The sequence below is a fragment of the Eucyclogobius newberryi genome, unplaced genomic scaffold (genome assembly GCF_026437365.1).
Source record: "Eucyclogobius newberryi isolate DKJ021-1_F unplaced genomic scaffold, fEucNew1.0.hap1 SCAF_19, whole genome shotgun sequence".
In the NCBI taxonomy this organism is placed as follows: domain Eukaryota; kingdom Metazoa; phylum Chordata; class Actinopteri; order Gobiiformes; family Gobiidae; genus Eucyclogobius; species Eucyclogobius newberryi.
In genome coordinates, this window is record NW_027315823.1 from 31,543,599 (window position 1) to 31,557,349 (window position 13,751).

General features: G+C 38.9%; 1 protein-coding gene across 1 annotated transcript in view; it reads right to left on the bottom strand.

Moving 5' to 3' along the window:
* Positions 1 to 13,751, bottom strand: part of megf6b (multiple EGF-like-domains 6b) — a 93,218-nt gene that overhangs the window by 28,424 nt on the left and 51,043 nt on the right. Inside the window, exons 6-12 of the mRNA XM_072452915.1 lie at positions 8,546 to 8,668; positions 6,233 to 6,358; positions 4,253 to 4,375; positions 3,205 to 3,327; positions 1,499 to 1,636; positions 878 to 1,000; positions 32 to 154 (exon numbers count right to left, since the gene is read on the bottom strand). Of these exons, the coding sequence (XP_072309016.1) occupies positions 32 to 154; positions 878 to 1,000; positions 1,499 to 1,636; positions 3,205 to 3,327; positions 4,253 to 4,375; positions 6,233 to 6,358; positions 8,546 to 8,668 (879 nt within the window). The remainder of the gene's footprint in view (positions 1 to 31; positions 155 to 877; positions 1,001 to 1,498; positions 1,637 to 3,204; positions 3,328 to 4,252; positions 4,376 to 6,232; positions 6,359 to 8,545; positions 8,669 to 13,751) is intronic.

A 13,751-nucleotide genomic window follows, 5' to 3' on the forward strand; every position in this document is an offset into this window, starting at 1 on the left:
AGTCTGTTCTGTGAGTGATTACGAGACTCACGGAGGCAGGAGAGGCGGTCCTCGTCCAGTCGGAAACCACGGCGACAGTAGCACTGGAAGGAGCCCGCGCTGTTCTGGCACGTGTGGTCACAGCCGCCGTTCAGCGCCAGGCACTCGTCCACGTCTGCGGAAACGGCAGAGAAACGGGCTCAGCGGGGGGGGCAAGTCGAGTGCGAAGATACAGGAGGAGAACGTCTCAAATCTACATGAGACGTGGTTCTAAAATATCCTTAAAATACACTAAAATGTACTGTAAATATAGCATGAATTGAATGGCAGTGGCGGAAAGAGTACTGCACATTTGAACAGTTACATGGATAATAATGCACCCAAGTACAAGTATTACCACCATTGTACTTACGTTTTCAAGTACACATGACAAATGCTACTCACAGCTCTAGTTACTGATTACAATTTAGAATCATAATGGAATAAATGGACTTTTCCAGGAGCCATTCACACCCAGAAGGAAACAATTAACACTCTTGAAATATGGAGGACATGGACAAAAACAGTAATTAACCAGGGTTTCATTAACAGTTTGATTACACTGACTAAATAAACTGACATAAATTTGAAAAAAAGAGCTCAAATTAAGGAAAATAATGGACATAAACAATAATTTAACCTGGGAAATTGTACTGATGTGACTTTTAGCTGTTATTAATGCTTTTTGAGTCTACTGCCAATGGAAATGCTTTGCTCCTAAAGTTTAGTTAAACAGTAATATTCTATCCAGGTAAAAAGTCAACAAAAACAGTACATTTTGCCAATCAGGCTGGATATAAACGGACACACATTTAAAAGAAATATAAAATAATACAGCTCGCCAGGATCCTTCACATACCGTCACAGCTGCAGCCGTCCGAGTTGAGCCGATATCCCGCCGAGCAGTAGCACTCGTATCCTCCGGGGTAGTTAGTGCAGTCCTGTTGACAGCACGAAACCCGCTCGGCACACTCGTCCACGTCTGCCAAAAAACACACAGTAGATGAAAGAAATGATGCTGCTGCTTGTACTTACGCACTCCCTAAATACTGTCTAACAAGCGGTTCGTGTCAAATCAAACGATGTTGATCACAAAGAGCAGATTTTAAGACTTGAGAACCTAATAAGAATTGTAAAAATTACATTGTAAGTCATTAGTTATGAATCAAAGTACAATTAAACAAATGACGGTACATATTTCTCTAAATTGCCTCTGAACAACACAGTCAGCACTGTTTCACGCAAAGCACTTGTAAAAACATCTAATGATTACTAGTATACATGTTCAAAGGCTATATTTAAACTATTTGTAAAAGTAAATGTCTATAGATGCATTCCAAAACACTGCGCTAATATGTCAGACAGTGGACAAATTATACATAATTATAGACAAACTAGTATTTTGATGTGATTAATGAAAGTCTCTTGTAAAAACATCTGTCAGTGCTATTATTACTAGACTTATTTAGCGGTGACGTACCCAGGCATGTCCTGAGGTCCTGGTCGAGTCGGTATCCTTGGTTACAGGAGCAGACCGGGCCGCTGGTGGAGTGCTGGCAGTGATGGGAACAGCCACCGTTGTTGTGTTCACAGCTGTTCACGATCTCCATCTCGATCCCTTCAGACGGTCACATGACACAGAGGGTCAGTGACGGCGTTTTCAAGTGACGGGAGCCAACGTGGACCAATGTGGGTCAATGTGGGTCAATGTGGGTCAATGTGGGTCGTGTGGGTCCATGTGGGTCAATGTGGGTCAATGTGGGTCAATGTGGGTCAATGTGGGTCAACGTGGACCAATGTGGGTCAATGTGGGTCAATGTGGGTCAATGTGGGTCAATGTGGGTCAACGTGGACCAATGTGGGTCAATGTGGGTCAATGTGGGTCAATGTGGGTCAATGTGGGTCGTGTGGGTCCATGTGGGTCAATGTGGGTCGTGTGGGTCAATGTGGGTCGTGTGGGTCGTGTGGTGCGGAAGGGAATTGAGATCTACTCATAAGACGATTGCAAATATTAGTTTTCACGTGGCAATGAAAGAGAACAGAGTTTGATGTTTAAGGAGAATTTTGAGTGAGTATTTTTATAAACTACTATTATAAAGTCTGCCATGTATTTGTTTCAAAACATAGTATTTAAAGTCTCTTAAAACACACTTTTATTCACTGGCTTATAAAACACGTGAGTTGTGGTCTTTTATAGTTTTTTTTTATTTATTTTATTACTTTATTTTTAATTTTTATTGTGGTTATTGTTTTTAGCTACTATATTTATTAATTGCTTTAGGGTTTTGTGATGATTTTCTTGAGTACTAGTAGAGACATTTTTCATTGGAAATTGGAAATAATTCAGTTTATAAAAGAGATACATATAAACACAAATAAAGTGGATCGGATAACGTTATTATCAAAGTCATAAATCTAGCTTTTGCTGTGTTGTGTTTGTTTTTCACGAGGAAGCGTTACATCGAAAGCAAAGTCTAGTCATTATATTTCTACAGTCGGTTCTTTTTCAATTTGAATCTTTAAGGTCATTTCACATCGGACGCAGTGAGCGATAAGACCAACGGCAAGATTATAATAACTTTCTACGTGTCAACTCGATGCAAGAACAAAAGGACTTGTTTGTAAAGGTCTATTTATCATTAAATGTCGTTGTTGCCCTTGAATTGAAGCCTAAAAACATCATTCGCCTTGTTCCACCCGTTCCAATCCTATTCAACTATTCAATTCTACATTTTGACTTCTGTGTACTCTGGCGCTCCTGTGGTTTCACAAATGGACATTTTTTACTTGTCTTCACTTAATTGAACAAGAAAGAAATGGTACAAGTCACAGATTCTTAAAATGGAAAACATTTCAGGACCACACTTGTACCCATTTCTTCCTCGTTCATTGGGAAGTGCTTGATTCAATTAAGCCACGTTTGAATCCAAGTTTAAAAAAATCCCATCTTGGAAGCAACAGTCGCACCAAAGTACACAGAAGTCCAAACGTCTGTAAAACGTTGAATGTGATTGGAACGGGTGGAACAAGGTGAAGCCATTTCATTTTGCTGGCCAGGCCTGATGACTTGATTAAAAGGGAATAAACAGAATTCCTGCTGTTTTTTTTCTGCCGAAATGGGAAATCGAGGTAATTTGAGGGCCGCACATGAACTCATTTCACTCAAATGAAAAGAGGAAAACCCACTGTAGCACTGCTTCCCGTCGGCTCCGAGTTCGTAGGCCGTGTTGCAGACGCAGGCGAAGGAGCCCAGAGTGTTGTGGCAGGCGTGAGCGCAGTTACCCTCCTCCGCCTCACACTCGTCGACATCTGTCACATTAACAAGCTCTAAATACACTCAAAGACGACATATCATGCTTTTGTCTGCTGTGTAGTTTTAATCTATGGCATTTGACATTCTGGACATTTGAAATCACAATATTGAAAGCAAAGCGACCGCTGACTCCGGTTGAAAACTTGAAAACCCAACCGTTTAAGAAATAAATACTGTATTTTCCGGAGTTTAAGTCGCACCAGCCAAAAAATACATAATAGAGAAGAAAGTTGCACTGGAGTATAAGTCGCATTTTTGGGGGAAATTAATTTGATAAAATCCAAGACCAAGAACATACATTTAATCTTGCAATTTAAAATAATAACAGATGAGAGAACATGGTGAATAGGTGTACGTATGCTAACGTAACACCTTCAGCTACATGACGTATGCTAACGCTAACGCCTTCAGCTACATGACGCACATACAGAACTGTGGTAAGTCTGGTATGTTAACGTAACATATGAACAGTTATTCAGAAAACTATAGCATAAAGAACATGCTAACAAGTTTAGCAAAGCATCAGTTTTACCCCAAATCACTAAATCCACTGAATTCTTCTTCCTCTGTGTCACTTCTAAACAACTCCACAAACTCCACAAACTCCAGGTGATGTCAACATGTGACATGCTGTTGCCAGTGTGAATATAGCAAATAATATCACATATAAGTCGCTCTGGAGTATAAGTCGCACCCGGGCCAAAACTATGAAAAAAGGTGCGACTACTTATACTAAAATATGGTATATAAATCAGAGCAAGTGTGGCTTTTCAGAGCGATGGCCTCTTGAGCGTAAGACAATAGTGTTTACTCAAACATACAGTAAATGAATCTGCCTAAACACAACTTTGAGAGGTTAAATAGAAGGGAAAATAATGTAACAAGCTCTTAAAAGTCAAGGTGGTATATGTTCTGAGTCACCTTGACATGTCCTCCCGTCCTCTGCCAGCATGAACCCGGCTCGACAGTCACAGAACGCCTTCCCGCCGTCCACGCGACACTCGTGACTACAGCCGCCATTTTGAAACGCACACGGGTTCGACACTGCAACATAAAACACAACACAAAAATAAAACAAGTGTCAAAGCGGCTGTAAATCTTGATCCGGAGCGTGTGTAGGACTCATGGTTTTATTGCCCTCTGCGCGTCCGTGTGACTTGTGTCTGCCTGTCCAGCACAGGCTAATTAGAGGAAACCTTTCACAGCCAACAATTACCAAGAGAAACATATATCTTAAAGACAGTAATTTCACATGTGTATGAGTATAATTTACTGCACCCAAAGAGTTGCGCAGTCTGAGAACTTAGACAGTGTTGAAAAAAGAAAAGAAGGCATTAAAATAGACATAAAAAAACCTAATGAATGGAATTAATGAGTCATTCCAGAATGAGTTATGTTTAAGTTTGATTTGTATTGATTTCCTGAATATATTCAAATGATCTTGAGTTATATCAGTTCAAATATGACAGCACATATAACTACTTTAAACTTTTAAAATGTCATTGTATATAATAATATAATCATAATAATCAAATAATCATTGTTTAAAAAGAGTTTTTTCCTTAATATTGAAATTGAGTTTGAGAATGTTTAGTATTGTGACAACACTATTCATCCCAAGGACAAAGACACAGGACAGTGGAAAAAAAAGTGACCAGAACTACACTGGACAAAAACATGAATGCTGATGAGACGGCATGAATATTGCACAGGTGTGCCTTAGGCTGGCCACAATAAAAGGCCACTCTGGAGTTTTGCTTTCTTGGGAGGGTCTTGGGCCGTCAGAAAACCACTCAGATATTGTCAGTAACTGGAACACGCTGTATGCGCCGAGCCAGAGCATCCCAGACATGCTCAGTGGGCGACACATCTGGTGAGTCTTCTTCTTCTTCTTCTTCTTCTTCTTCTTCTTCTTCTTCTTCTTCTTCTTCTTCTTCTTCTTCTTCTTCTTCTTCTTCTTCTTCTTCTTCTTCTTCTTCTTCTTCTTCTTCTTCTTCTTCTTCTTCTTCTTCTTCTTCTTCTTCTTCTTCTTCTTCTTCTTCTTCTTCTTCTTCTTCTTCTTCTTCTTCTTCTTCTTCTTCTTCTTCTTCTTCTTCTTCTTCTTCTTCTTCTTCTTCTTCTTCTTCTTCTTCTTCTTCTTCTTCTTCTTCTTCTTCTTCTTCTTCTTCTTCTTCTTCTTCTTCTTCTTCTTCTTCCTCTGTAGCTGTTGTTGTTGTTGTTGTTGTTGTTGTTGTTGTTGTTGTTGTTGCTTTCATCTTCTTCCTCCTTGGAGCTCCTCTTAGACTTAAGACTTTATTCTTTAGACTTTAGACCCACCAGACTTCTCCCCTGGTGATCAAGAGGTCCCAAGCAATCCTGCGACGTGAGGTTGTGGATGAATGGCACAACAATGGACACATTGAGCATGTTTGGGAAGGACTGGTGTAAAACAACAGCATGTATTTGTTCAGTGTAGGTTAAGGTGTACACATTATTGCATTTGACCCATCCTTAAATGTTGCCGGGGCGACCAGTCAGGCATCAGATCATCACCAGATCTTGAACCAGGTTTGGTCCGCACTACTTTAGCTGGAGGATATATTAAATTAAACAGTATAACATTGTTCTTTAATTGGACATTCTTTGCAGACAACAGTAAAATGCAGTTATTTAGTTTATATTTCCCTCTGCTGTTTTATTTTTCATAATTTACTGATTATACAAGGTAAATGAATGATTACTTCAGACTAGTCTCTGGCTCGGAGTAGAGCAGGTTTTCCGCTGTTGCAAAGTTGTAATAATTAGTTTTTGTCCAAATTCACTGTCCCATAAAATGTTCCTAGGCTCTCTCATGCACAGAGTGGTTTGTTTGGTTTAATGTTACGGCAAAGAGCGAGCGAGAGGGGAAACACAGACACTTACATTTGCAGCGCTTGCCGTCTTCTGCCAGCTCGTGGTTGGATTTGCAGCGGCAGCGGAAATGTGTGACTGACTGTTGAACGCAGAAGTGCTCACAGCCTCCGTTACCGAGGGCACAGGACAGGACCGCTGCGGGAAATGAAAAAAGGTATAAACATTTGGCATTTTGTATTGTCTTAGTTACACATATGTTCAGGGTACCGGACGCTGTGAAGGAATGCACTTGTACTTGTAACTTAGAACTTAAAAGCACTATATAAATCAGCACTTTGATACTCTTGGATACTGTCCTGACATGGTCCAACCCGGCCAACAGTCTGTAAAGGTTTAGAACCACTTCTGATCGCTTTGAATGAACCGGGCCAAATGTATAATCAATGCAATGGCCAATAATCGTCTTTGAATGGCACAAAAACACACATAAAACAATAGTGTAAAGGACATTAACATTAACACAACTTACCTTGGAATCTGTAGTGACAAACATTGATAAATCACGACACATTGACAAGGAGTTGATATAAAAGAAGTGAATGTGTGATTTGTAGTTTCCTTTTTGTCTGTATCTTTTTTGTACTTTCTCAAAGGTTTTTGTATTTCCCAATGGCTAAAATGAAGACTTTCATTCAGTTCGATCCTAATCAAGTCATGATAAATAGTCAGTCAGGAGACGTCAGGAATCAGGACAGCCAGAGATCCAGTCGTTTCAACTCATCCAATGGAGACGTTAAGATGCTAACAGCTTGAGTTAGTATTCAACCTAAAGTATTCTGCTACTAAAGTCTGATACATGTACTATAGTAGTCCAGCCATGACAGAGGTGATCCACAGCCCTTTTTGTTTACATATTTTGGCTTATAGATTTTGCTTACAACAAAGATTGCGGATTTTTGCCAATATCGTTTGAGCGTTGAGTCATTTCAGGCTGATCTCATTGGTATTTTGTTAAGTCTGATAGAAGAGTAAACCTGGCTCAGGAATGTACACTGACTGTCTGCAGGCCTGTGCTTTAGCCTCAGATGGAGAACATATTTGGGACTGTCCCGGGGCAGGCCTGGTGACAGCTGCTGTATGAAGACATGTCTGATTACAGTAATAACTATAGTGTGTGTGCAGCACTCCGGGTGAGGACGGGGAACATGGGAATGCTGACACAGGCTTTCACAAAGACAATGGCCAGAGATGTGGTTAAATTGGCCCGATTATTTCAGCGGCACAAACCGCCGAGGCCTCACAGTGAGAGAGAGTTCTGTGGAACTTTCTTGGTTCAAATATAGAAGTCAAATAAAAAGAGAAAATGACCATTTTGCAACCTCTACTATTTAATTGACTGGGTGCAAATGGACAAAACTGATCAAGGGCTTTGAATTAGCTGTTTTCAGACACACAGAAGCACTCTTATGTGGGACATCTCTTGTCTCTGACGCTTATTTGTCACATCCAGCCACAGACTGTCCATCATAATAATTCATAATACCAAATAAATTGAGCCTCACATTTTGCAATTTATTTTATTTTATTTATTATTTTTGTTGTCATTGCAGAACTGCATTTTGGAACGTCAGGTTTTCAAGACCCTTTTCTTGTCTAGTTCAAACACAAAAATTCTATCTCACAGGAATATCTTGTTCCATATGTTGACTTTGCAGCGGAGAAATTCTACCATCATGGTAGAATTTATTTATCATGGTAGAATTTAAACGTTAAGGTCAAGAAAATTCTTCGGTGGGTTTGGGAACGTGTTATTGTTGAGGTTTGCACAGTTTTTGGCACGTTACCGTTTCAACTGTTTTGTGTCCGGAGGTCACGTCCCAGCAGAGAGGGGCTCAGTCAGACCCTCTCTATCGAAAAAAATGCCTTTTCATGAAAAATATCCAAATTGAAAATTCACAAATGTTGAATGATTTATTTTAGTGACAGGACTTTGAATGTATTGAATAAATATGATGTGCTGCCCGGTGGCTTAGTGGTTAAGGCACAGCACTTTTATGCCGGGAATTCCTGTCTCCGATTATTTACTGCATGTCCTCCCCTCTCTCTCATTCCCCATTTCACACTGGTTTCCTTTCAATAAAGCCTACGGGCACAAAATCTTAATATACATCCTCCTTATATATGTTTATTGCCATACTGTGGGACATTCCAGGCAAGAAAAGTTACATAGTGCACCTTTAAATAACAGGTCTACAGAATGTCTGAACTCTGGTAATTAGCCTTGAAGGATTCCAGATTATTCAGATTGCGGTGTATATATTCGTAGTTTATGTGTCATTTTTACCCCAGATTCTGTGCGTGTAAGTGGAGCGTGTGTCTTACGTAGACAGGTACGTGCGTCCACGTGCAGCCGGGAGCCCGGGTTGCACTCGCAGTGGTACGACCCTCTGGTGTTGACACATCTGTGCTGGCAGCCTCCATTATGAACCAGGCACTCATCAATATCTGTGGGGAGAAGACACACGCATGAGGAGAGACAAATGAGCCCAATTAAACATAATCCTGTCATTACAGAGGGAAATGGGCTGTTAATGAAGAGTCTAGATGATCCAAACAGGCTGGATGTATGCACAAGAGCAGGTGATAGATGAGATATAGAGGTATTTCACGCACAAATCGTCCATGTGGTAACAACTACTGAACAGTTAAAACCTATTTACATTCCTATTCTGCTGGTTAACGTGCCAGGAGTACAGGAAAAACGTGTGAAAATCGTTTTCCAGAATTCCTCGGAGACACAAATAGTAGAAAGAGACTACCACCAAGTCTTGCAATGGAAAGATAAAGTGCACAGATCTGCAAAGAGAAAATACTTCCAATAGTTGACTTTTCTCATTTAGTTTGGTGCTTTGTATTGAACTCTTTTTCTGATATAGAGGTTTATGCTCACACTATAGAGGCACGTGAATATGAAATCAATAATAATGTTTCTCCCTTTCATTTCTTTAATGAAACAATTTGATGCAATAATGCAACAAGCAACACAAACAAATTCAGATCCAAACATATCTGTAAATAGTCTGGTCTTATATCCAAATGTGTTATTATGAAGTTTTAATTTCAGAAAATCTCATAAAATTTGAAGATTTGAGTCATTATTTCAAAGTGAATGCTGCTGACCTCGACACAGAGCTCTCTGTTGTTGTTTCCAAACGCTTCTTTAAATCCCTTATTTAACCTCTCATTCTGAGGGTCACAGACTCATTAATTGCTCTTGCACAGTGGAGCTCCTGTGAGACGTGTTCACATATAAAGCCTCTTCTGTTGAGACTTTAGTTCACTTTTAAAATTAGGATTTGAGTTCACGCTAGTTCTACCTACAGAGGTGAGCGCTAAATTGAGGTGGTCAGTTCTGTCAAAGGTCAACGGCATGGATGACAAATGTGCTCCTACAGGCGGAATTTCCCCAGAAAACTATGTCAAGGAGGATTTCTAGTTAGAATGATGGAATGTTCTTACCTATTGGAAGTCATTGTGGAAATGGTGTGAAAAATGTAATTAAAAATATAAATACATTATTTGAATTCAAAGGATTGCAAAAGTAAATCATGTTACCTCAAAATGTGTACAGTATGTAGTAGAATAACCGCTCCATTGCATGAACCACAAATATGTTCTTTAGCTCTACAATAATAGCAATAAATCCCCTACTTTCAACATATACATTAGTATAATATTGAAACAATGACATGTATCTTGCATAAAATATGTGAAAAGTTGGTTTGATCTGGAATATATCTTCAAAAAAGCCATAATTTATTTATTTTAACACCAAAAAATGGTCTAAATGCCTTAAGAAAACAATTTTTTACAGTATCTTTGTGATAAAAAACTGTACCTTTTTTAGATTAACAAACAAAGTTATAACAAAAGGTCTTTTTATTATAAGTATTCATGTCGAACGTCACGTCACGCTATGTTAGTTCATGATCCTGTGATTTCAGCTCATCATAAAACAAGGCTATGATTAGACGCTGCAGTGATGTTCATAATGTCTGGAAGATGTTGCTTGTAAAACTGTTATGCTCCAACATTTTCCCACAATATCCTGGAAGCTGTTTGGGCACAAGTTACTTTTCCGTTTCTTTGCTTTTGCCAGACTTCAGCTTCACTTTGTTCCAAGAAGGTTGGCAGAATTGAGCTTTGAAACCTTTTCCGCTCCCGCAGCATCCCTGGGACTCTCCTGACACCGCTCCAGTCTGTTTAATACTGATTTGTAGATTTATGGCACAGAAACTAATGCCCACACTCACAGCTTCACTCTCTTTGTCTTTGTTTGGCAAAGGCTACTTTCTGTCCACTTTGAGAAGAAACATTTCAATGCTCTGCTGCGTGCACAAACATCAGCGTGACAACTGCACGAACAATATGTGAAACGCTCTGTTCATTGTATTTCAAACAAGCTCATTTGTTTCATTTTCTTCTATTTGAGAAAATGCTTGAAACAAATGCTTCACTGGAAGTTTCTTGTTGTATCCTGTATGTGGTTTGTCCCCAGTCTCATTTCCATTTAAAATAAACCTCATTCAGGTCTAGTTCACTAAAAGGCTGTAGTCTTTGGTGTAATGTTGGGAGTATCACTAAATAATACTACTAACTAACTACAGCTTTATCTGCCATGATAAAGAATGAAGAAAGACTTTATTAAGAATGATTCAGGCTGAAACTACTTAATTAAGGAGTTGGGGTTAAGATATTAATCAAATAGTTACTAAGCTTGAATTATTCTCAAATTGTTTGTTCATTATAAAGTTGTTTTTGTTCATACTTTATTTAAGGCTAAGGTTTTTGCTATTATAAAGTGTTACTGTTTTGGGTAGTTTGTAAGGATTTTGACCATTTTAAACATGAGTTTTTATGTTTATTTGACAGCACTGAATCTGAAATGAACACTCTTCAACAGGAACTCACATATTACAAATTCATAATTCACAATCATATTCTAATAATTGAATCACCCACTGCACTGTTCACTTTCTGCACTACATATGTCGATTCAACTGTAAAATTGTGACCATAGTAAGCCTATTTTAAATTTTTATGTTATAGCCAATTTTTATGTTTTACCCTATAGCAGATTTATACTGTTTTTCTTTTTGACTTCTATAGGTTATTTCATCATTGTTCATTGTTTTATGTTGCACCGAACCAACAAAGCAAGTTCCTCTGTTTGTGAATTCTGTTCTTTGACAATGGCAATAAACATTTCTGATTCTGATTCTAATAAAAACATTTAACTGTTTACAGACAGCTGGGTTTGTCAGTTTACAATGCACATTCTATCACAAAAGAATCCATGTTGTATCGAGTCTCTCCTCCCGTTGGTGCAGAAGTACAAAGAGCCTTTAATGTGTTGCTGTAATCCTCCTGATAAGAGCGTGTGATCACAGAGAAACCGTGGGCAGTGCCAGACGGAGCGGCCTCAAATCAACACTGGCTGATTAACCAGTCTGCCCCGCGTCGACAGACACACACACACTTAAACTTGAGCAGTATCTCTTCAGTTATTACAGTTAAGAGGGTTAAGTGCATGAGCCAGGCTTTCATCTTGTTCTAATCATCACTTTGTTATGTGGGATTGTACTTGCTGTAATTATTTATCAGCGCTTTGGCATCAGATTTGAGAGTCAAGTGGCAATGTGTGGAGAAAAGTTGGAAAAAGTTGAATATTACAGGAGCTTATCAATGCACAAAATGTACACAGATGCCACAACATTTCTTTCTTTAAACATGTATTTACCGACATAAAGGCGTTTTATGTTTTTACAGTATATCTGGTAACATTTGTAGTACTTTTTGTTATGTAATCTTGAATATACATTGACTTTTCCGTTTTCCCAACTAACTATGCTCAATTAAAGCTGCTTAAGTGAATACAACCACCATTTAAAGCTACAGTTGAGATCAGATCATTGTATACAGTGAATTGTACAAGCACTAAATATGTAAATAAATGTGACACCTTTTTCCAACTTGCATTTAGTTATTGTGGTTTTAAGTTTCTCAGAATGAACCTGCTCACCTGTTGACTGATGCGCCAGGTGGTAGTTGTAGTATCCACGGTAACAGTGCGGCCTATTACAAAGTCTTCTGTAAAAACTCACTGGATAATTGGCAGCAAAAATCACATCAACTTGAATGAGGAAAACCCAGAATCGCAGCGAGACGGCCATGATCCAAATATATTTAAGAGCTATTATCACACATGTCAAATGGATCAAAATTCAAAAACTCTTCTGCATATTGCCTCCTCTCTCTCCGATGCCCCATTCTGAATGCCAGTTCCTCCTCCCGAACACTAAGAGTCACTATAAAGATCCTCCTACTTGCCTCAGTCTCAACACTGTCTAAGGATAATAACCCACGTTCAGAGTGGAGCGTGTTTTGAACAGATCCTGCTGTTCATCAGGCAAATGATGTCGTTACATTTAGTTACAGAGTCTTCTTAGTCTTCTTCAAATAATGAAGGCTCGAAAACATTTCTGTTTATTGAGATCAACATAGTGGGTTTACTGATATGTAAGCAGTAAATATTTCAGCAGTCCAAGATTTGCAAAACAGTGGTTAGAATGTTCTCGGCTTGTTTGCTTTGCCAAAGTCCTTCATCCAACTGAAATGTTGGCAATGGACTGTTTTTGATCCTCGCTCAAAATCTGATGAAATAATATCCTTCATCAGGGCAAAAATACAATACAGTTGTCATTCACTGTGGTGTTTGTAATTGATAGGGTACTTTATTCATCTGTACAGGGACAGTGTACAATAAACACTGGCCAAAGGAAAGATGCATTGTGCCATGTTACAGCAGGAGATGCTAATTTACACCTGAAGTCCCTGGGAAGGCTGATGTAACAATTAACACAACCTAAAAGCAGATAGATACATGATCATATCATCATACATTATCACTCTTAAATTACAACGTTTTTCCACTATTGGACCAGTCTGTTCAGACACATCCTCCACTTACTCACCAAAACATCCACTTCCTTCATTTCAAGCCCTTCTTACTCACCCAAAGGCAATTATGCTGAATGCAACTGGGCACACACAAAGTATTAGCAATGCTCCACAACATCAATTAATAAAATCCATAATTAATAAATCATTAATTATAGTGTTCAATTAGCAATGAATCACATTTCTGATACCTTGATATAATATACTTAGAGAGAAGACTGATAAGAAAGTTCACTTGGAAACTAATGAGTTGCATTCTTGAGTTTTTAAACAGATTGTGCTGTTATATTATATTTCCTCGCGTACTAAACACTTTTATTACAACTATAACAATACTTTACACACAAGCTCAGTGAAGACTACTCACACAGCAGTCATTATCCTTTCCCCTCTATATTCTGTAGCCACAGCTGCCCCTGGGACAGACTGACGGAAGCGAGGCTGCTAATCTGTGCCATCAACTGTTCACCAACAACCAATCACGCGCACATGACTTTAATACAAGGGTGTTTTTAAGTGTTTTGCATGAGGATACAACTCATGGTCCGAGCAGTGTTTGAAGCGCTGA